The sequence below is a fragment of the Cyprinus carpio genome, chromosome A21 (assembly GCF_018340385.1).
Source record: "Cyprinus carpio isolate SPL01 chromosome A21, ASM1834038v1, whole genome shotgun sequence".
NCBI lineage: Eukaryota > Metazoa > Chordata > Actinopteri > Cypriniformes > Cyprinidae > Cyprinus > Cyprinus carpio.
Window position 1 is genome coordinate 5,409,618 of NC_056592.1, and position 23,687 is coordinate 5,433,304.

Consider the following 23,687-nt stretch of genomic DNA (forward strand, 5'->3'; position numbering starts at 1 on the left):
TGTGTCACTTGTGAGAGTTTTGTAGTTTCTAACACATTAGGAATTAGTGAGCTCCCTAACTAGAGTATCTTTTAAGGCATCATAGCTAACAAGTGAATAGTATCTTGTGTTGCCTTATAAGATACTAATTTTGTCCAAATTGAAACATAGCATCCGTTGTGAAGAAAGCAATCCCAGAATACCCTGTGAAAAGCTCAGTGAAAAAAAAATGCATCAATATACTTATTCATCAGTACTAAAAAGTATTAAATAGTTAAAACTAATTAAAATTAGCTATTTTCACACACATACACACAAACACACACACACACACACACACACACACACACACACACACACACAGACAGACAGATACACAGATAGATAAAACTAACTGAAATAAAATATAAATACTGAAAATGAAATTGTGAAATTGAAATTGTAATAAATAAGTTTCAGTAAAATTACTAAAAATAAAACTGAAATAAAAATAAATTAAAGTCATATACAAATATTTTATGGAGCCCCTAAGGAGATGTGGTGATGGGGGAAAAAAATTAAAAAATTTTGACTTTGCTTGCAAAATATATATCCGTAAAATGTATGTATATATATATATATATATAAAACTGCATAACAAAATGCAAAATATGAATAAATTAATATAAATATATATATATATATAAAACTGCATAACAAAATGACTATTAAAGTGATTCAAAATATGAATAAATTAATATAAATATTAAAATCAAAATATAATTCAAAATATTAATAAATACTAAATTAATATATAAATATTATGAAAATAACACTGACTGGAATCAAATACGAATCTAATCTCTAACATTTTGTGAAGTACTTTGTTTTGATTTATACTTAGTTTTGAATCATTTTAAGTGGTTGTCTATATAGAGCATCAAAATCTGTCACTTATGAGGTTCCATTTCAGTTAGCATGCTGTCTCAGAAGGTAGCTTCCTGAAGGCAGTATTCAGCAAGGACCTGAAAGAAAGTTGGAGTGGTTGTTGGTAATGAAAGAATCAAGCACTTAAACTCAAAGCTACTTTGTCTCTCCAAATGCATTATAAATAATAGAATACTGGATCTCCATTTCTTTCTGAGATTTAGTATCAAAGATTTTTCAGAGATTTAGTAAAAAGCAAATTTGTATTTCTTTTGTGCTGTTAGCTTCCATGACATTGCCCTGACATGAATGAAAATGACCCACAGGATGAGAGAGGGAGAGAATTTCCTGTTCCTGACCTAGTGAGCAACTAAACATTCTAGACATTCTTCTTTGTGGCATAAAGATTAATTCAGCTGTCCAGTATCTATAGACACACTCAATTCAATGACACTAAAAGCTCCTTTGTCTTTTTGTCCCAGTCATTTATTTAATATATGAATATTTATTTATTTCTCTATCCCAGATAAAGATGCCGTGGGATGTTACAGTAATAGTCAGTGTGCGGTCCACCCCCACTGTTTATTTTCAACCACGAGACATTAATCTGAAAGGGTTTGTAAGTTATTGCAGGTCGGAATGGCTTAAGGATTCAAACCTGATCGATAGATAATTATTCCCTTATCAGTCTACACTGAAGCAACTGTGTTCCAAAATGGAGATAAATTATGTGTTGTTCTTTTAAAGAAATTTGCTTCATTAAATCCATTATTATAATCGGATCACACCAGGCGGTCTAATGATCAACCACACACAAAGACGTGTTGTCAGATCAAAATCCTAGTCCTAATCCAGATGGAGTTTGTGGATTATTTTTCAGGGATTTCGGGCAGCACAAGGTAATCTAATGGGAGTGTTGGAATGGAAAACTACTCCTAGATTTTACCTCTCACTTTCATCCGTCATTGTTGTTGGCTGGCATAGATTGGGATCCATATTTGGAAACTGCTATACAATATTGATGTTATCCAGCTGGTGGTGTATTTACAGCCGGGGCAGCAGTCAGATGTTGTTTCTACTTGACAAGGAGGAAAATAACGCTTACCCAACAACACATTCAGTGCCTTTATAACAGTGTTTCAATATAAACTGATTTGCACAGACCATCAGTGTTACATATCCTTATTTTATCTTGGCCATTTTATTGTTAAATTTGATGTAGAAATATTTTCTCTAGTAAATTTCACAATCAATTACAAAAATAGTTAGTAACACATTGAATTAAATGTAGGAGACTGAAATAGTATTTTCTTGTTCAATACCTATAGTGAGCTGCCTTGTTGCCTACAGCCTACATAAGCAGCTGCCTTTAAAGTTAACATCCTAACTGAAATAAAACCTAAAGTGACTGATTTGGATCACTCTACATAGGCAGATGTTGCATATTGAAGCAAATATTTCATTTGTTTCATATATACTTTATAGTACTCAATTGCAAAGCTACAATGTGATGTTGTAATATTGAATATGTAGCAACACATAGTTATTTTCATTTGTTTCATATATACTTTATAGTACTGAACAAAATATATTTCTGAGCACTGAATATGTGTACATGAGATACTGCTTTTATACAGCATCTTTGAAAGCACACAACGTTAATATTGAGAAACGTACATTTTAGACAGAATACATAGTTACTTTGTTTTTGCACCACCAGCCATTAAACATCTCCAAGCAAAGCAAAGTAGTACTAAATCAATCTTTAGAGTAAATGATTTGATAACTTGCTTATGAACTCAGTCACTTGTTTTGATCCTGTGTTACTTAACAAATCAGTTAAGTAAATGATTCAATGACTCATTTCTAAAAGATTTCTTATTTCATTCTTGAATGAATCTTGGTTTTGAACAGTGACTCTTTTGAGTGACTACTATTCACTGACTCGCTGAGTTGAGTAAATGAGTCACATGTAAAGATGGTCATTTGTCGTCACCTGATGTAACTATGTAACATAATAATCCTCACTTCTAAAGCAATGATTTACAGACTATGTTAATTCATTTCTCACAAGTCATGACTTTTAATTCCATTTTGCCTGAATCAATGCATTAGCTGTAAAAGATACATGTGATGCTGCCTTAGAAATTGCTCTAAAATGGAAGAAACTAAATTATGTTAGCATAATGTTGCTACCTATCTTTTGGAACATCCATCTTTTTAGGAGTGCACTAATGTTGCCAGATGCTTTCTATGTAGGCAGCTCACTAGGTTTGGAAGAGTGTTTTTTTTTTTTTCATGTACACTACTACTGTTCAAACTCTGTGGTCAGTTAGATTATTTTTTTTAAATGAAATTAATACTTTTATTAAGCAAGGATGCATTAAATCTATCAAAAGTAACAGTAAAGACATGTATACAGATGATTTATTTTCCAAATAAATGCCGTTCTTTTGAATTTTCTATTCATCAAAGAATCCTGAAAAAAATGATCATGATTTGCACAAAAAAGAGGAAGAAAATGGAGTAGTAGGAATATTCAGTGTAGTGAACAGACTGTGAGTAAGGGGAGATGTTAATTATTCATATCATTAAGCTATCCAGGACACCGCAGAGTTAACGGTGAACTAGAGTGGGATTAATCTGACGTCTCTCGCTCTCTCTCTCACACACACATACACACACACACAAACACACACACACATTCTCACACTCGCAAGTACTGACAAAAAAGAAAAGGCCCAAACTGTGAGAGCAAGGCAATTTAAGACCAGGGGGACTAAATGGAAAGAGAGAGAGTCACATTCTGGCGTCTCACAACCCTTTGCGCTGATTTACTGCTGTAGTCAATTATGTGCTTGGACTCCAGCAATGCATTTGTGCAGCCAACTGCAAAATATTCAAGTGCTCTGTAATTAGTGAGTGATGTCTGCTATTGATTAAATGAAGCACATCATGGTTCTTCCCGGCAAGAGCTCAGATTGAAGGCTTTGAGAGATTTGAAGCATCTTGCAATTTTCAGTGTCTTCTATGATGAGCTGAAAGGTTACTGTGACAGTTGATAGGTTTTGTTGCTCTTTCAGAAGCTCAGGAGGTTTGGGTTTCTGAGTTAAGTTTCTTTAGGGTATCAATTCTGCCTCAGATGTTTCTCCCAAAGATTCATATGAGCAATAACAATAAACACAAATAGGACAACTGACATAACAGACATAAAGTAAGAGAATTGAGTTGCAACATTAATATGAATAGCTCAAATCATTTGGTCTCGGATGAATTTGGTGTGAAATGTTTGAGTTCATATATAGATCTCTCAGTTTTGTATCTTGGCGCATCTGTGCACAGATTGAGACATTGTTAAGATGTCTTATGAAACTTTGGAGCAGAGTATTGTGGATTATGTGAGAATATTGAGTAAGAAAAGAATGAGAAATATGAAAAAGTGTCTATGTGCTGTTTATTTAATTGTGTTGCTGTCAAGGAGAAACAACTGAGATATTAAAGAGATTGTTTAGTGATTTTTTTCTTTCCTATTGGCAGCCAGCAACTTCTGTTTTTAACTTTGTCAGCATGTTCGGGGAGAAAATTAATGTAGGAATAACATACACTTGTGTAGAGTGTGTAAAAACTAAAGTTTGACTGCAGAACTGCTGAATAATCCAGAAGGTGGTTGAAAATACGTCTTATTAATTCAGAAAAGAAGAGGGGTGAAATGAAACTGTCAGCACTCAATAGTCGAGTCGCTCCTAGCTTGACTTTCACCTCTGAACAAACCCGATCGAGTCAATTAAAAACACGATACCATAGCAACCGCCTAGCAACCAACCCGAGTACCTTTTGCAACAGCATAGCAACACCCTAGCAACGACCCCATGTACCATAGCAACCACCTGGCAACACCATAGCAGTCACCCTGGGTACCATAGAAACCACCTAGCAACAACTTAGCAACCACCCTGGGTACCTTAGCTTAATGTAACACTGTCCTTTACAGATAATGTGAAATAAAAATGTACTATTTACTTATTAATCAGTGTCACTGGTTTTATTGTGCACAACTTAACAGTGCAAAATAAAAAGAAATAAAATTTCATCAAAATGTAATGTGTTCCTCTGTCTCTGAAATGTTCTTTTTAATTTTATTTTCTACTGATGAAACTGAGGCACTATAGGCAGGGCAAAAATACTATTAGCCAAAAATATCATATTTTATTAAGTCCTGTCCTTCATTATTTCTCACTAATATACTGTTTCACCTAAATTTACCACATTAAAGCAGCCTTTATCCAACCAAATGTGGTTTAAATCATTTTTTGTTCTACAGATGTGCTTGTGAAGAATGTTGACTGTGGTTTCGTCTGCAGTGATTTTCTTCATCAGTTTGTATGGTTTCAGATTGATTCTTTTTGGCCTTTCCACCTTCATCTGACACCATTACTGCTACCTAAATGATTAATTCATCTTAAAAAAGAATCTAAAATTGTATTCAAATTACATTTCTACAGTTTCTAAAACAAATTATGTGGTGCTTACCGTGCAAAACGTGCTGCCGCATTGCTAGGTTGTTGTAGGTTATTTATAATTTAATTTAATTTAATTTTTTCAATGAATTATTTTTTTTTCATAGTTTTATTTAACAATTGACTATTAGACTGGGCTGTTGCTATGTGGTTGCCAGGGTGTTGTTATTTTAGTATTATTTATATACTATTTCTTTTATTCATTAATAGTTTTAATTAGCTTTTATTTTATATTTGTAGTTTTAGTCATTTTGTTATATGCTTTTGTTAGATTTTTTATATAATATTTTCTATTTAGCTTTAGCTTTTTTTTAATTAATTTTAGTGATTTTAGTAAAACTTTTATTTAAATTAGTTGCCAAGGCAAGATTATTAATTTCGTTTAGAGATTTTTGTCTTTTGTTTTATCATCCGCTAGACAAAAAACATTCGCTAAAGGCATAGCTCATTGAAAAATGACAAGTCTTTCATCATTTAATCACTCTCAAGTTGTTCAAAACCGGTATGAATCTCTTTGTTGAACACAAAATAAGATATTTTGAAGAAAGATGGTAAATTGCTAGTAGCCACTGATTCAATAGCATAGAGAAAAAAGATACTATGGAAGTTAATGGCATTTGTTTAACAACACTCTTTAAAATATCTTCTTTTGTGTTCAACAGCTGAAAGAAATTTACACAGGTTTGAAACAACTTGAGGGTGAGCAAATGATGAAAGAATTTTCCATTTTAGGTATCTCTTTAGTAGATGTTAATATATTAGATTCCTATCAGACAGGTCTTCCCTGTGTCTGTGAGACAACACGGCTGGTCTGTATCATTACGTGCACGATCTGGAACATAAAGAGCACAGGCAGCAGCCAGGACATCTGTCTTCATTCTCCATCTGATGTTGTAGGGTATCTGCCACCCACACACACGATACCTGCCAGCGTTGTCAGTGAAGACAGGCCCAGATCGGCTCCCGGTGAGCAGAAATGTGCTCATGACCTGAGTAAATTAGCCGCACTGCTATCGACAGCCTCTCAAAACCACATAAAAACACAGAAACCGTCCCGCTGTTCATTCATTTTCATGTTACAGGCCTCTGAACTGTGTATTCACATTTGTGCACATTCTCATTGCTGTGTCAGGTTCAAATTGGATTTTGAGGCACTGTAAGTCTGTAATTTGATTGTGTATTTTTTCAAACACTCGTGGGGATTTTATGCATCACTCTGGGTTTGGTTGTCATGGCAATTTCTTGAGATAATATGTCTGGAGATTTTCCTTTGGTATTGTGGTGAATTGAGCACTGATTTGATAGTAAGCAGGGACCTCTTGACCCCTGTGTGTCTGAGATCATTTCCTGTTGTGTGTGTGTGTTTAAGCTATATTATTAGATATATTATTAGAGGCAGGTCAGATACAGGTCAGGCCAGTTGTTCAGATTGTTACTAAACCTGCCAACATATTAGACAATATATTATATATATATATATATATGATAAAAGATCATTATTTTCCATAATGTAAATATAAAAACTAAACATACATATATATACAGGTCCTTCTCAAAAAATTAGCATATTGTGATAAAAGATCATTATTTTCCATAATGTAATGATAAAAATTTAACTTTCATATATTTTAGATTCATTGCACACCAACTTACCCTCTCGCTTGAGGGTGTCAATGATGGCCTTCTGGACAGCAGTCAGGTCGGCAGTCTTACCCATGATTGCGGTTTTGAGTAATGAACCAGGCTGGGAGTTTTTTAAAAGCCTCAGGAATCTTTTGCAGGTGTTTAGAGTTAATTAGTTGATTCAGATGATTAGGTTAATAGCTCGTTTAGAGAACCTTTTCATGATATGCTAATTTTTTGAGATAGGAATTTTGGGTTTTCATGAGCTGTATGCCAAAATCATCAGTATTAAAACAATAAAAGACCTGAAATATTTCAGTTCGTGTGCAATGAATCTAAAATATATGAAAGTTGAATTTTTATCATTACATTATGGAAAATAATGAACTTTTATCTCACAATATGCTATTTTTTTGAGAAAGGACCTGTATGTATATATATATATATATATATATATATATATATATATATATATATATATATATATATAATTTTATATAATAATTTTCTTAATAAGAAAAAATCTGGATCTGGGACTATTAAGTTAAAGAAAATATGGTTACATTTTAACTTCAATTCTTAATTAGGAGATTTTGTGTCAGTAATTTCCAGTTGAAGTGAATTGAAAAATTGAAACCCTCAAATAAATATAAAAAAACAAAACAGGAATCTCTGTTATAAAATGTCATCCATATCTGTGGCATTCTCCCTGCCAAAAAAAAAAAAATCCCTTCTTCTCCATCTGCTCTCATCCCTCTAGCCCTCCCTGTAAAAGCAACGTATTCCTACCAAACCTCTGATGATTGACAGATTGAATGATTGAATAATATCAAAGTCCCAGACACAAGCCAGATGTCATATATCTGGCATTAAAGGGTAGAGGTTGAGTGTCTGTTTTTAGCCCTCATAATTATCATATCTAGCTTCAATTGCATGCATTATTTTACATCCTGTCTTTCTCACCTCTCTTTGCATATTTATGAAGGTTATGTATGTGCATATCTTAACAGAATCTACTGCTCCTCATTAATATACTGGGGAACACTAGTGACTTGAGGATGGCTGTAACTAATCTGTTGACATGTGTGATGATAATTATAGTGTATTTCTGGTTCTCGAGTTTTCACCGTGCTGTCATACTCTTTAAGGCTTGGTTGCCAAGGGTGTTTCTCAGTATTATAAATATACCATTATAGTATTCATTAACAGAATAGTTCTCTCAAAAATGAAAATTTGCTGAATTTACTCACTCTCAGACTACAGTATGTAAGATATAGATAAGTTTGTTTCTTCATCGGAACAGATTTGGAGAAATGTAGCATTACATCACTTGCTCCACAATGGATCATCTGCAGTGAATGGGTGCCATCAGAATGAGAGTCAAACAGTTGATAAAAACATCACAATAATCCACAAGTAACTGCAGTCCATCAATGAATGTCTTGTGAAATGAAAAGCTGCATGTTTGTAAGAAATAAAACCATCATTAAAGCATTTTAACATTAAAACATCACTTCTGGCCAAACTACAAATCCATAATCCATAATAGCGTTTCCTCCAGTGAAAAAGTCCATCCCTCACATCACAATCCACAAACATATTTACAAACAGAAAAACAACAGATCTGCATGCAATTAAATATTTCAATGGATTTTCATAGATATCAAGTAAGGATATCCCATATCTGGCTTTGGATGGAGCACAGACGTCTGACAGATCATCAGTGTTAATTGAGCTGAAAGCTCCAGACACAATAGACTAATTAATCAATGTTCTCCATTCATGAAACTGAGTTGAAGAGAGAGACAAAGAGAAGGAGGGTGATGTACACTTTCCATCTGTCAGGTCTCAGGGGTGATGATTCACTGTAGCTCTGAAATCACCTGTCTCCTCATCTCAATATGGCTGCCATGCACTGAATGTTTCACACGCTGTCCAAACACTTTACAAAATTAGCCTCTGGTGTGCACCACCTGTGTGAAAGACAGACTTTGGCATAATAGCAGCACACACAGGTACAGTACACCCACTAATGCTGGTGGTATGACGTATATACCATTCAACCATACAAATGTGTCAACTGCTAGAGATTCTGCTGTACTGTTTATATCACTATATATTAGAGTCATATTTATAATGTAATACTGTTTTGAGTCAAGTGCTATAATGGAAAGCTGTTTATGCATCTGTGTAGTCCATCAACTAAAAAATAATTAATCCATTCATATATATATGAATGGATATATATATATATATATAGATATATATATATATATAATATATTATAATATATATATATATATATATATAAAATAATCTATCAAATGAGTTATATTCCCATTCATTTTTTTAAATTAAAAGAAAAAATGGTTATTTAATATATTTGTTTTAAATTTAATCAATAATTTCGAGGTTTAATTTTAATTTTAAAAAATGCATGTACAATAGCATTCCAAAATTTTTAAATATTTTAAAAACACGTCTTTTATTTATTTGATCAAAAATACAGTAATATTGTGAAATATTATTACGATTTAAAAAATGTTTTCTATTTTAATATATATATATATATATATATTTTAAATATAACTGATTCTTGTGATTCAAAGCTGAAATTTTCCGCAGTCGTTACTCCAATTTTCAGTGACACATGATCCTTCAGAAATCATTCTGCTTAATCATTCTGCTTAATTATGCTTAATATTTTTGAGTAAACCATGATACATTTTTTTGGAATGCTTTGATAAATTGAAAGTTAAAAAGAACAGCATTTTTTTTTTTTTTTTTTTTGCTTTATATAATTTTTTGTAACATTATGATAGTACTGTCACTGATGCATCCCTTTTGAAAAAAAAAGAATTAATTTCTTTGTTCTTAATTTCTGTTCTATATATATATATATATATATATATATATATATATATATATATATATATATATATATATAATAGATAGAATATATATATAGATAGATAGATAGATATATAGATAGATAGATAGATAGATAGATAGATAGATAGGTGTGTGTGTGTGTGTGTATATATATATATATATATATATATAGATATATATATATATATAGTTTTTAATATTTTTTATTTCTGTTTTATTGTTAGTTATTTGGGTTTAGTACAGGTAAACTAAATGAAAATGACAATTTACATGTATTATTTATTATTTTATTGTTTTGTTTCAAGTAATGAGATTTTTTTTTTTTTTGTATGATTTTAGGTTTAGCTATAATAACCCTACATACCATTCAGCTCTGCGACTCACCTTCATCTTTTATTAAATATCTTGTGTACCCTATCCAACTCAGTAGATCTGTCGATACACAAGAGGGCTTTACCTACAATCCAGCGTTATTAAACTCACCCATTCTGTATTATCCAGAGGCTGGATGCTTGATCCATAATACAAAGATTTTTTTGTGCATCCGTCTAGCTCTGTTTCTAATCTCCAGGCATCAGTTTTATTACCATAGCAGTGCCCTTTTTGGCACGCTGGGAAGGCAGAGTTCCTGCTCTCTGCTTGCGTCCTGCTGCCTGTTAATGTCATATTTGCACTCAGTAATTCATCACTCTCTTATCAAGGTTCCTCTTCGGTTCTCGGCCTCATTCATCAGGCCAACCGCCCCTGACCTTGCCGTATCCTCCCCTGTATAGATAATATTTCTGTGCAACTCAACTATTTATGTGCTGTCAAATATTTATTGAATAGCAGCACTAGAGAGTGTGTATGTTTATCCCAGTTGATCTAAGCAATCGATAATGTCTAATTTAAGAGGAACACTATATGTTGCTATGGATACTTTAAAACTAGTCTTGATTTGATGCCCACTAAATGCAATAGAATACCACACCAGTGATGGTGAGATTTGAGAATAATGGGAATGGGATGTGGATGAATTTGCTTTTCTATTACTTCTATAAAAGTCAGATTTTCTCCTATGAAACACCATCCATCCATTTATTATAGCTGCATTTGCTGTTAGCATCACTGTTATTACTGAAAAAAGGAGAGACCTGAGTCATATCTAGGGAACAAAATACGTGAGAGCTCTTTTGACATGGGCTAGTAATCAACGCCTAGCAACAACCCTAGCAACCGCATAAGAACTAAAAACTAAAGCTTCATAGCATGTTTAGAATGTGCTAGTGCCACTCATATTTTCTTCAGAACATGCAGAAGATTGTTTTTTGTTGTTCTCAGTTTTTGATTCTTTGGTGAGAGTGTTGATGTGGTGTGATTTTTATTTTAGCAATCATAGCTGGTGCTGCTGTAAACACAACCTTTTAACCGAAGCAGCACTGACTGGCCTTTTTCTCTCTCAGGTCTTGTGTCTGTTTCTTTTTTTCTCTGATATACTGGTATGCAACATCCACTTTTCAAAATTCAGTCGATTTCTGATGGATAAAATAAGTCCTGCTCTATATGTTTTTTACCGAATATTATCTTTCACAAATATGTTAGTTTATTAGTGACAAACTCTTTCAAGAAAACATATGAATTTTCTTTTCTTTTTTTTTATCAGCGGTTCTGGGCTTTTATCAAACTCTTCAAGTCACAAATTAATTAAAAACATATTGTGCAAAACCTTCATATTTAATGATACTTGAATTATTTGTAGATAACACTTTAATATATTAGAGCTTCATGAAAACATTTGAAATTTGTTTGTAAAAGATGTCATAGATGTTTTCGTTCCATTCAGACCAGCAGGTACTGGCAGCCTGTGAAGTTTCGAATGATTCAAAAAAAGGGAATCATTTTATGAAGCAGTTGGTTCAGTTGATTCAGACCTTCGTTTCTCTTAGCAGTAACGTTAAAAGTAAATTTGTTAAAATGTGACTTTAAACCTGATATTTGGAGTAGCTTGCATAAAATGGCTATGGCTATATCATTGAAATAAGTGAGAAATCTAAAAACAGGACAAAAAAAATAAATCTTAGCAGATTAGCCAATCAAAAACAGTTTGGGGGCGGGGCTATCTGTTTTTATAAACAAAAGCAGATGGGGGAGCATTTGAGAGTGTTATTTATTTTTCAGTTCTGATCGGTGCCACTTGTGATACAGAAAACGCTTCCAGCTATTTCCCAGCATCTCAAGACTTTGTATTTCATTAGCGTACTGTTAAAAAATTTAATAAATAAAAATCTGTGTGCCATCAGACTGTTGAAATCTGTTCAAGGATGTTTTCATCGACGGCTGTGTGTCTCCTGATCTGAGTTCTGTTTTTGCTAAATCAGTTTCGAGAGTTCATTTATTTTCTATACAATTTTTGGTTTGTCGCCACGGTAATGGACTGGTGGAATCTTTGAATCAGTCACTTTGGTTTGAAGGTAGAGTTTAAAAAAAAAGGAGGACATGAATCTCGAGATTCATTATTCATGAGCGCTGCAACAATATATAAAATGTTTTCACTCTAAGGAGGTTTTGTAACATAAAAAAATGCATTGCTTTGATTAAATGTGGTTAAAACGTTGCTGTCATTTTTAAATCAGTGACAAAGCTGAATCTGTCAAAGGCATTCACATTGAAGTATTTGTGGTAAAGCAGCAAAAATCACTCTTCTAATACTGGTTGCTTGTTTTTATAAGAAGCCTCCATATTAATCAGAAGTGTACACTGTTATTAGAACACGACAATAATAGCAAATAATAAGCGAAAATAGTAATTAAAGAGTGATACACACAAATTACAGAACCAGGAGCTATTTAAAATGGAATTTGAAGCATTATCTCTCTCTCGCTCTTCTCTCTGGATCATTCTTTCCGTCATATTGACTCGTTTTAATCAATAAAATGAAGCTCATCAAAAGCTGCACGGTATCCCATAATGCTCTTTGTCTCCGAGCAGACCGCGGGAGTACTGTAGCAGTGCAGGTCTGTGTGTTTCAGCAGTCGCTTTGGAAAGGAAATGAAAGCTGTGCTGTTGATGTCAGTCATTTGACAAACACACGTGGGCTGTAGGCAGTCCTCATGCCATTTACACACACAGCCATAAGCTGCCACTCAAAACCAGCAAGAACGTCAAATGCTGTTTTCACTGGCAATTCCTCACCATCATCTACCAATCCGTTGAAGGCACACCCATATTATATATTTTATTAGTTGATGTTTAATGGATGGTACAATATGTACAAAGGTACAATATGTACATATGGACCACAAAACCAGTCATAAGGGTAAATTTTTCAAAATTGAGATTTATACATCATATGAAAGCTGAATAAACAAGCTTTCCATTGATGTATGGTTCGTTAGAATAAAAAAAAAAAATGTAGAAAATTGCCTTTAAAGTTGTCCAAATTAATTTCTTAGCAATGCAAATTACTAATCAAAAATAAATTTTTAATATATTTACAGTAGGGAATTTACAAAATATATTCATGGAACATGATCTTTACTTAAAGGGATACTCCATCCCAAAATGAAAATTTTGTCATTAATCACTTATCCCCATGTTGTTCCCAACCTGTAAAAGCTCGTCTTCGGAACACAATTTAAGATATTTTGAATGAAAACCTGGAGGCTTGAGACTGTCAGCGCCACAAGGATGCGCTGTTTTATTTCAAATCAAAGCTAAGTACATGTAGAAACAGCGCATCTCTGTGGCGCGGATGACACAGAAGAGCATACGCAGCATACGGTGATATGGAGAGACACAGAGGAAACTGCTGACAAAGGAATTATTGAATAAAGTCGTGATTTTGGTTTCTTTGCTTACAAAAAGTGTTCCCGTCACTTCATATAACCCAGATTGCACGTCTGATGGCAGATGGAGTATTCTGATGACGACTTTCATACCTTTTATGGACCTTGACACTGCTATTTACTTGGCAGTCTATGGGACAGTTTCAAGCTTTCAGGTTTTCATCCAAAATATCTTAAATTGTGTTCCGAAGACAAACGGAACTTTACTTATGGGGGTAAGTGATTAATGACAAAATTTTCATTTTGGGGTGGAGTATTCCTTTAATAACCTAATGATTTTTGGCATAATTTTAAAATAAACTTTGTGGTCCAGGTTTTGACCCCTACAATTTGTGGTCCCAATGTTTTTGGGGTCACTATATATACATATATATATATATATATATATATATATATATATATATATATATATATATATATATATATATATATATATATATATATATATATATATATATATGAAATTAGTAAAAATAGCAATAAATAAATAAAACATTTCATACTGTAAAAAAGGCCTACATGTTGTGCATCCATATGGATTGATCCCTTTGTTTCTGCTGGCTGATATGAAATCTGGAAAACACTAATGAATATTTAACGCCTATCCACAGGGCTTCAGTATCTTTAAAGCGCAGGGTGCACAGTGCTTACCAAAAGCTCCTCCTCGTCCCTTGGGGAAAAAACAGAAATAAATAACAGGAAACAGAGCAGAGCAGGCGGAAGAAATAATCAACGTGAATTAGCATACTGTCTTTGACTCCTGGATGACACTGACTATTCTTGGAACGCCCGTTCTCCTCAGACACTTTCGTAGTTAATGCATAGATCCTCAGTGTGCCGAGAGCCATTATATCCACAGGACAGGGGCTTTGAGACCGAATGAAGACGGTTGATGTGCCAAGAGGAAAAAGTGTTGTTTATCATCTCAGCTTTCTCTCTTTTAGCACATATCATTATCTGCCAAAAAACATCTTGAGAAATAAAGTCATTTGAAGATGAAATGAGCTTTATGGAAGAACAAAAAGCAAATATCTTGCTATCTCAGTATAAAATTGATACTATATTAGTTCGTTCAGTTTTTAATCACGACTCTTAATTCCTGTGTTTCAGGTATTTATGAACAGACGTTTCTTATATAACTGCAGTGCTCCAGTCCTGGATGTGAAGATTGCCTTTTGTCAGGTGTGTGTTCCATACAGGTAAATTAAAAGGTAGAGTATTCATTCACTTCCATTCTGTTCATCGTTCTTATGGGTGTGTCATTGTCTGAAACAAATACTGGGGACAGCATGTCTGGGCCTTTAAGGAAGTTGTACAGCTTACATGATCAATTTCTTGCAGCATTCCAAGCCATTCAGAGTCGGGTTTCCCAAAATACATTAAGATCAATTTAAATCTGCATTCAAGTGTTTTCTAAAATCAATGTGGTCATACAGATACATCATTCAAATTAAAAGCACTTAAAGAAAAAAAAAGATATTCTGAATCGTTTACTTGTGTAGCTGCAAACCAGACTTTCTTTTTTTTTCTGGGAAAGTGACTTTTTTATTGTATAATGACTTCAATTACAGCATGTCTCTCATGCAAAGTTATCATAATATTGTTTGCAGTCTGAAATATATCACATTGTGAAAATAAAATGGGTTGTAAATGTCAATCCATGTTGGCTTTAAATGGATAGTTCAGGCAAAAACGAACATTCTGTGATTATTTACTCACCTTCATGTCGTTCCAAACCTGTATGTGGAAATGTCTAATTGTTATTGTTGTTTTGCACTCCATTAACTTTCACTAAATAGACAAAAACAGGTTTGGAATGACATAAGGGTGAGTACTTGATGATTTTGAGTGAACTATCCCTTTAAATTTAATTTATAGATGTACATCTTCCTTAAATTCTGGCCTCTAGATTGACTGTCTTGTGACAATATGACAATATGACTTTGTTGACCTGATATGTGTCTGATATGTAACAGTTTAAAAGGTTGCAAAACGTAATTGCAACTTTTTTCCTCACAATTCTGAATTGCGAGATATAAACTCAAAATAGCAAAACATAAAAAAAGAGAATATTGAGAAAACTCAGAATTCTATTTTTTCCCCCACAAATGATCATTGTGACTTTATATCTCACAATTCTGACTTCACTTTTGTTTTGTTTTTATCCAATGGCCCAACAAGCTTCCATAAACATTCATATATCAGAATATAATAATGATGGTTTTACATAAACTTCCTTCTGCTTAATCTAAATATGAAATAAAGTATCTATTCCCTGAAGTTATCACAGTACCACAGCAAAACATTATTAATAAGATACTTTATATGTCCCTTGGGTTTTTGTCCTTCATTCTTTCTTTGGGCCTTAAATTATCCTCATCACCTGTCAGAAAGTCATTTTGTGAGACGTACAGATCACAGGTCAAGAGGGCAGTAGAGTTGCCTAGCGGATAAAGATTCGCTCTGTTAACCAAAAGGTTGTAGGTTCGTATCCCATAAAGATCGATCCATGAATCAACACTGTGTCCTTGAGCGAGACACTTCACCTCTGTGTACTCCACAGGGACTGTCACTGTAGTAAGTGTACTGGCAGTCACTTCAGATAAGTGTGTCTGAAACTGACTCCTGAACCAAGTGTGTTTCATATCCCTTAAAGTGTATCAGCTATATTGTGAAACAGGAAACCTGTTTCAGAACTGATTCCAGTAGATTCCATGTTGCTAAGCTAACAACACAATAATATAAAAAGCATAAATAGACTACATGCAGAATTTTTTATTATTATTATTATTTTTTAGAATGAATTTTTAAATCCAGTCTTTAGTATCACATGATCATTCATAAATATGCTGATGTGGTGCTCGAGAAAAAATTCTTATGATTGCCATTTCTGAAAACAGTTTTTGCTGTTTAACATTTCTGTGAAAACTACCATTCAGTAGTTTAGGGTATGGAAGATGTAAAAAAAAAAAAAAGTAAAAAACAAAAAAAACAAACAAAAAAGATTAATACAATTAATAAAAAAATTAATTAATACAATTATTCTGAGGAAAAAAAATCAAAAGTAACAGTAAAGACATTTATAATGTTACAGATGTTTTCAATTAAATGCTATTGAAAATGAAACTAAAAGCAAATAATTTTCTATTTCAAATAAATGCTTATGAATTTTCTATTCATAAAAGAATTGTTAAAATGTATCATGATTTCTACAAAAATATTAAGCTGCAAAAACTGTTTTCGACATTGATAATAATAACAACCATTATTAGTAATTGAGTGCACACTAATTGATAGTAATTGAGCAAATCAGAATATTAGAAAGATTTATGAAGGATTATGTGATTAAAATAGATTAAAATAGAAAACAGTTATTCTAAATTGTAATAATATTTTAAATTACTGTTTCTACTGCATTTAATCAAGTAAATACAGCTTTGATGAGTATAAGAGACGTAAAAAATCTTAATAATTCCAAACTTTTGACCTGTAGTGTGTGTGTATGTGTGTGTGTGTGTGTGTGTGTGTAATTTCACCACAATAATGAAACCAAACCATTCTATGTGCTCCAACAATTTTCAATAAAAGGCCACAATTACCACAAATCAAAGCTTATAAGCTTCAAATTAGCCCAGTCAGTTTAATAGGGGGCCACTGCAGTGAGGAGTGACTCCCAAGATGAAGATAGACTTTACGAAGCACGTACACACATGTATACAGTATATGCATATTACTCTCTCTCTCTCTCACACACACACACACACACACACTCTCTCTCTCACTAATTACCATTTAGCTTGCAAAATTATGTGGACAGCTTCCTCTCTTGGTATGGCCAAGAATACTTTCACTATGTGACAGTTAGAACAGTCGATTACACAGCTGGCCCTTGTGCCAACGCTGGCATGAAGAGAGCTCTCATAACCTCGATTATTTAACTTAATATAATCTTATATCTGAGATCTTCAGCCAAGCACAGATAAGATACTCTTCTCTCTAGTAGTAAAACTAAAATAATAGTTTTTTATAAACATATACATATATATTTTTATATCCCCTGCAACTTTATTTAAATCTCACAATTGCAACTTAATTATGTGAAATAAAGTTGCGGTTGGGAGATATAAAGTTGCCTCTGTGAGCTGTATAGCCACAGACACAGACTTGTGTGTGTATATATATATATATATGTGTGTGTGTGTGTGTGTGTGTGTGTGTGTGTGTGCTATATCACGTTGCAGTCGTTTATTTATCTGAAAGTCGTTTAAGCAAACTCATCTGTAGTTTTATAGTGTTACATGGGCTTTCATATCCTGTGCTGATGAAAAGAAAGTCCTCTTCAGACTGTTTATTATATCACTATTGAGATGAATCGTTTGAAGTTCAATTAGGTTTTTGAACTTCAAGTGCTTATCAACTGTCTAAACCCAAGTTCTGTGATGTTCTCAGCTCATACACCCATCTTTTTTTCTCCACATCTATCTTTTTCTCCAGGGGTTTGGTAAACAAGTTGATGTTTCTTACATTGCCCAGCATTACAACATGAGTAAAAGCAAAGTGGACAACCAGTTCTACAGTGTGGAAGTAGGAGATTCCACCTTCACGGTTCTCAAACGGTACCAAAATCTAAAGCCCATTGGTTCTGGGGCTCAGGGAATAGTGTGGTGAGTACCCATAATGCATCGCTTTGTCTTTTTATTGTGAAATATGTCCATATGGATGGCATAATGATTCTCAAATGTCTTGCTGATTGAGGCTGTTAATTTTAAGAGCAATATTTGGGAGTTTCTTGGCAGAATGAATTGCAGTTCCCAGTGGACAGCAATTAATTTGGATCCGAGCTGTGCTCATTGTGGTCCCCAAAAACCAAACCCTATGATTTATAATGAAAATACAAGGTAGTATGAGTCGTTGACTTTTCACCCATGGGATTATGGGAAATCTAGATCAAGTTGGCCGTCCCTTTTTTCCCTCCCCCATTCCTCTCAGTTTCAGTGGCAGCGGTACGGTTGTGTGGACTGGACTGTTAATGGCTTTGTTAATGTGTTCTGGCTGGTTTGCTGGCTGCAGTTATCCTGCCTGTTGGACGGTCAACCCTGATCTAATTTAGCTTCCTCTCCTCAGCAGCAGTCACATGATGTAGCATGGCAGATGTATTAGCCTAACAAGCACCACATCATTCTCCAGAGAGAGAGAGAGACAAAAGAAGGACAGTTTAAAAGGACTGTGCAAAGTCACACGTTTTCCCATGGCCCTGATGAAACTCATGTGGTTAGGTTATATTGCTGCAATATTAAAATTTTTATAAAAACCTTAAAATCTTACAGGCTAGAAATCTAAAAATCAAAGTAAACTGCAAACTTAATATTTTTGGGTTTATTTATTTATTTTTCTTCAATAAAAGTGATCTTTTGAAATTATAAAAATGATTGGAGTACGTAAGAATATATATATATATATATATATATATATATATATATATATATATATATATATATATATAAATAAAAACATAAATAAATAAATAAATAATAATAATAATTTCAGTCCTTCCACATTCAATTTACGTTTAATACTCGCTTGTATACTTATATAACATATTTTGAATTCAGAAAATATTTACATATTAGCACTGGTATTTTTTTTCTATTAAATGGTACATTTACATTTTAAAATGAATATGATAAAAAAAAAGTATTCAAAAATGATAATATATGATATTGAAAATATGTGCAACATTTCTGCAAAAAATACATACTAGCCCAACTTTTGGAATAATTGCGATAAAATGTTTTTGAAAGTCTTTTAAATTCACCAAGGCTGCATTTATTTGATCTAAAATACAGTAAAAACATTAATATTGTGAAATATTTTTACAATTTAAAATAACAGTATTCTATTTGAAAATATTTACAAATGTAAGCTGATTTGAGCTCCAGGGTCACATGATCCTTTAGAAATCGTTCTAAAACTTTTCTCAAAAACCAGTTGTGTATATATTTATCACATTAAATAAACCAAACATCTGTCATATTATTTAGTATGTAGGTGAGGTTATTACAACATTATCATGACTTAAATAAACCTTTAAACAGCATATTTTTGCTAGCTGGGTCTGTGGAGTTATTAAATTGATCCATCATATCATTCACAGTCCATGTTGGAAAGCTACCTGCTGAATATTTAGATGGCGCAGTGCTGCTTTCCTCAGAGTAATAGTCAGAGCTATGAGCATCTGCTGCAAAAGGTTTGGCTGCTAATAATTCATCATATCACACACTCGCACACCAATCTCCTGACTGCTGGAAAATGAGATTCTTTACCTTGCAGAACTCTCTTTCCTGTATTGCATGTTGGGTAAAAAGGTGTGTGCCAAGAAAGTAAATGTATAAGTAAATACAATTATCTATAAAACAAACAGAATGCCTGAAAACATTACAAGCATCCGCTCTATATTATATAATCCATTATGCAAAACAAAGACAATTTCTCAAGAAGCAAAAGGATGCTTTCAGACTCTTAGGGGATTTCTTGGCCCAGATAATAGAAGAAAGAAATTTATTTTTTGCCACGTTTTTGTGTTTCACTGAAGGTAGCTTTTGTGCTCATACTACTCATTCTATTTATGTATATTGTGTTTATTGTGTACTGTATAAATGTAGTAGGTCATAATAATTATTATACACTGTATATTACTATATATTTAACATTTTTGCAATCTTAACTCATCACAACTTTCTTGTGACAGTGTAACAATATTTATTGTTGCATATTTTGTGCTGTTTTAATGGTTTGGAGAGTAAAATATTAAGTAAATTTGTATTTTATTCAGCAAGGATGCATTAAATTGATCAAAAGTTACAGTAATGGCATTAATAATCTTATACAGTTCCACAATTTCCACTGAAATATTACGCAGCACAACTGTTTTCAACATTGATAATAATAATAAATATTTCTTGATCAGCAAATCAGCATATTAGAATGATTTCTGAAGGATCATGTGACACAGAACACTTGAATAATGATGCTGAAAATTCAGTTTTGCATCATGGGAATAAATTACATTTTAAAACATTAAAATAGAAAACAGTTTTATTATTATTATTATTTTAATATACATTACAATATTGCTGTTTTACTGTTTTGCTTTTTTTATGATCTAATAAATGCAGCCTTGGTAAGCATTAGAGAATTCTTTCAAAAAAAAAAAAAAAACTTATCTACCCCAAACTTTGGATCAGTAGTGTACATATTGTATAAAAATATGCATACAATTAAGCAGTATATAAGATATAATATGCAATGAGCAGTATGCTAGTACTGATTTCTGAATATAGCTTGATTATTATACAACCTCTCATAGCAAAAAAGCACTCTTATTTACATGTCTTGCTTATGACAGGCCACAAAGACTGTGCCATTTATGAGAGAAAAATAATGAGAACACAAACAAGCTGACAGGAGGTTTCTTGTGCAGCTGGCAGAGGGGCTGAACACTGTGATGAACTTAATGTCAAGTTAATTACACCTGGCTATGATTAATTTCACCAGGCTGTCACCAAACTTTACTATGGCTGTCAGCGACTTTGTCATCTTTTCCTCATAGACTTAGGTTTGGGGTGCATGATGTATTGTGTTTTTATTATAGTGCTTGAAAATGATTTTTAATGTGTTTTATTAAAAAAAAAAAAAAAATATATATATATATATATGTATATATGTATATATATATATGTATATATGTATATATATATATATATATATATATATATATATATATATATTTTTTTTTTTTTTTTTTTTTTTTTTTTTGTGGCCCAAACATGGCTTGAAAATGTTAATACTCTCTTTTTTTTTGTAGTGGAATAAAATTCCTCTGCTAAAAAACTCAGCAAATAAAGTTTTAAAGAAATAGTTCACCCAAAATGAAAATGTGCTGAGAAATTACTCACCCTCAGGCCCTCCAGGATGTAGATGAGTTTGTTTCTTCAGCAGGACTCATTTGGAGAAATTTAGCATTACATCACTTGCTCACCAGTGGAATGGGTGCCGTCAGAATGAGAGTCCAAACAGCTGATAAAAACATCACAATAATCCACAAGTAATTCAAACTACACCAGTCCATCAATTAACATCTTATGAAGTGAAAAGCTGTGTGTTTGTAAGAAACAAACCTACTACTCTGATGGCACCCATTCACTGCAGAGGATCCGCTGGTGAGCAAGTGATGTAATGCTCAATTTCACCAAATCTGTTCATATGAAGAAATGTAAATTCCATCAGGTGCGTAATTGCACATAGAGCAAGAATTTACCGCTGATTAGAGAACCGGCTTTACTGACGAAATACACAGTAATCATCGGCCGATATTTATCGTGCACCCCTGTTATATTTTTTAGAAATACAATGGAAGTCAGTGAAAGCCAAAACTTTTTGGTGACCATCATTCCTCAAAATATCTTCTTTTGTGTGCCACAATATTTGTATTTTTTTTGGGCAAACTATCCCTTTAAATTTCAATCTGTTTCTCACATAAGTGTATCGTATAGCTTTGGAAGACCAGTCATATGGACTTAAGTGGCTTTTGTGATCATTTTTGGAGCTTATCATTGTGAATGACCAATTATCATTTTCGTTAGATGGAAAAAAAGTTTAGACACTCAGTTCTGACTAAATTTCAATTGCTTTTTTTTTTGTATTTCTTAGAAGAAAGAATAATACTTTTAGATAAATGTGAATGAGAAAATGATGACATAATATTTTTAGACAACTCCTTTAGGTATAGCCCATTTTTACTAGTGTGATATGGTGTGGTTATATGTCAGGTCTTTCTACCTGTACAAACCTTATTTTTATGCTGTCGTGTAAAATGTGGTGTTCAAGTAGTTGAAATAGTGTATGGTTGTGACAGCTGCCTGTAGGCTGGGCTCTTGAAGAGCAATGCTGCAATGCATTAACCACCTAGAGAGACAGCTGTGACATCATCTTTGACACAAATGGGTATCTATGGCTGCCATTAGCCAAAAAATCTCTGAAACTACTGTTACCATGGACACATCAGTCCTCGGTTCCAAAAACGCGCTTTAGAAACTTTCCTGCTGCAGCTCAGAGAATATCTTGCCTGCTTAAAATCACTTTCTAAACATTGTTTAGTGTTCAGAAATAACTGTATAATTTAACTGCATTTGGTGCAGAAACAGTTTTCACCCAATTAATTAGAAGAAACAGCAAGTAACACACTGAATTGAAGGTGAAATTTTCAAGTAGAATGGCTGAAATAGTATTTTGTACTGTAGGGTTTTTCCTCACCCCTCCTTGAAAGCCTGTTTTGGTGTATCTCACCCCCTTCTGCTTTGACCATCTGCTGTATAACCAACTCTACAGCTCTGACTGTCTGCTCAAATAATCCATAGGTGAATAAGAGATCCATATGGACCTTTGAGTTCTTAATTTCAGACTTTTATTCAGAGTTAAACATGCAGCTTTGACTGTTGAGTTGTGGTTTTAAAAACGGTTGCATTGAACAGACAAGTGCCCAATCACACACAGACCCTCACGTTTTATCCACCCAGAAGGCATTTAAATAGGTTTTTATTGGAGATTAAAAAAGTGAAGGTCAGTTCTGACTGGAGAACATGGCACACTTTCAACTTTTCAGTTGGGCTTTCTGTCTGTGGCTCCATGGGGTGCTGCAGGAGGAATTAATTTTTCAATCATTACATTTCCTGGTCCTGTGTGAGTCATGTTTGTTTTTATTTTTATTTTGTTTTTGTTTTTAACAATGACACTTTAAACTTTACCAGTGCATCTCAACGTGGTTAAAGAGCAGACTTTTTCAGTGCAGCCTTATGGGTGGAAGCTATTCAGTCGTAAACCTCAGCAGCTTTCAGAACACAATGGCCTCTGGTAGCTCTTCTTGTTCCTGGTCCAGTCGTAAAAATAT

At 33.2% G+C, this 23,687-nt stretch overlaps 1 protein-coding gene across 13 annotated transcripts in view; it reads left to right on the forward strand.

Moving 5' to 3' along the window:
- The window catches only part of mapk10 (mitogen-activated protein kinase 10), a 60,374-nt gene that overhangs the window by 8,510 nt on the left and 28,177 nt on the right, over nt 1-23,687 (forward strand). For 11 of the 13 annotated variants that reach the window (XM_042778689.1, XM_042778690.1, XM_042778688.1 and 8 more), the window contains 2 exons: nt 14,852-14,923; nt 18,236-18,405. In XM_042778689.1, the coding sequence (XP_042634623.1) occupies nt 14,852-14,923; nt 18,236-18,405 (242 nt within the window). Of the gene's footprint in view, nt 1-14,851; nt 14,953-18,235; nt 18,406-23,687 lie in introns of all 13 variants that reach the window. The other 2 variants (XM_042778698.1, XM_042778697.1) reach the window with 2 other exon arrangements.